The sequence below is a fragment of the Habropoda laboriosa genome, unplaced genomic scaffold, assembly GCF_001263275.1.
Source record: "Habropoda laboriosa isolate 0110345459 unplaced genomic scaffold, ASM126327v1 scaffold89, whole genome shotgun sequence".
In the NCBI taxonomy this organism is placed as follows: Eukaryota; Metazoa; Arthropoda; class Insecta; order Hymenoptera; family Apidae; genus Habropoda; species Habropoda laboriosa.
The window spans coordinates 1,091,110-1,092,493 of record NW_017100263.1 but is presented as its reverse complement, the minus strand read 5'-3'; the positions used below and the strand labels follow the sequence as shown (position 1 = coordinate 1,092,493).

The window sequence follows — 1,384 nt, the reverse complement described above, 5'->3', positions numbered from 1 at the left end:
ATAGAAAGTAATTCTTCTTTCAAATATCCTACAGATTCGTTGTAATTTGTTTCCTCTAATTTATTTTTCCAGACAAATACCAAAAGAGCAGCAGGAAATAATCCCAATTCCAGTAATGTTTTGTCAAAAGAATCTTCACAAAATGTAGTCTCTGGCAACCTTTTTAAGCTGAAAGGTCTTTCAGAATGAATCAAATTCTCACTAACAAAATTGATAATACTTTGAAAGTTTTCATGAATTGAAAACGTTCCTTGTAAGATAAGATTATCTGGAAATTTTATACGAATCAATGAAAATTTATATTTTCTAAGCCTTTGTTCTTCCTCTCTTTCTCTCATAGCTTTTGTCCTCAGCATCTGGTTTGTTTCAACAGTTTTAGTTCTATTGGGGAAAGATGTTTAATACAGTTTATTTAATATTTTATTTAGAAGATTTTTATGTATACAGTAGACTCCCTCTTATCTGATTACACTTTAGTCAGTCTCTGCTTTAACCAGCCACATTTTCTTGGGAGTCCCAACAGAAAAACAATTTACATATTGTGTGTTACATAGCTCATTCATGGTTCACAGCATAATTTATCATAAAGGAAATTTCGAAAAGGATTTAATTTTGAAATAAAATAAAAGAAAGAAGATAAAAGTGTAAAGAATTCAACTGAAGAGTTGTGTTCTTGTAGTCAAATATTGTAATGTAGTCTTTTTTATAACTTTTTAAGGTTCTATCCAAAATTTAATATTTCGCCTGTCAGGTAACATGGCAAAAGATTCTAGGAACGAATACAATGCACTGTAACGATCTGATAATTCTTTAACTGTATTTGAATCGCATATAATATGCATATAATATATAACATTTTATATTTTACATGTAAATGATATAAATAATGTTTGGCATATTTTTGGATTAACTGGCCATTCGTTTATACGGTCAGAGGTCCGATCCCGTGGGGACTGGTTAAGAGGGAGTCTACTGTGTATGTATATATATACATATATATATATATTTACCGAAGTTGCTGTTCTTTTGTTATTTCCTCAGGAGTTAAATTGAAAAAATTCGGTGGCAATTCGCTTCTCTTTCTTGCTTCTATAGGTAGCAATACTTGGAGATTTCTATCTAATTCAAGTGGGATGGGCTCCGCAGTTTTTAATGCCTCAATTAACATGGTAACATCTTCAATACTACAATTTTCAGCACTCCAAACTAAAAAATCTTCCTCTTTATCATTATTCAATAACTTCTTTTGCCGAAAACCAGCAGCTATTAAATAATCTAATGCACCTTCAATTGGGAGTACTTTATCCTTTAAAATATTAATTTTGTATTAATATTTTAGAACTACTTTCAATCATACAGTGCAGAAAATTAATAGAAACCTTCA

General features: G+C 30.2%; 1 protein-coding gene across 1 annotated transcript in view; it reads right to left on the bottom strand.

Annotated features, from left to right (window-relative positions):
* Nucleotides 1–8: 8 nt before the first annotated feature.
* The window catches only part of LOC108573081 (UBX domain-containing protein 6), a gene marked incomplete at its 3' end in the record, with an annotated part of 6,440 nt that continues 5,064 nt past the window's right edge, over nt 9–1,384 (bottom strand). Inside the window, exons 4-5 of the mRNA XM_017935446.1 lie at nt 1,011–1,306; nt 9–381 (exon numbers count right to left, since the gene is read on the bottom strand). Coding sequence (XP_017790935.1) covers nt 9–381; nt 1,011–1,306 — 669 coding nt within the window. The remainder of the gene's footprint in view (nt 382–1,010; nt 1,307–1,384) is intronic.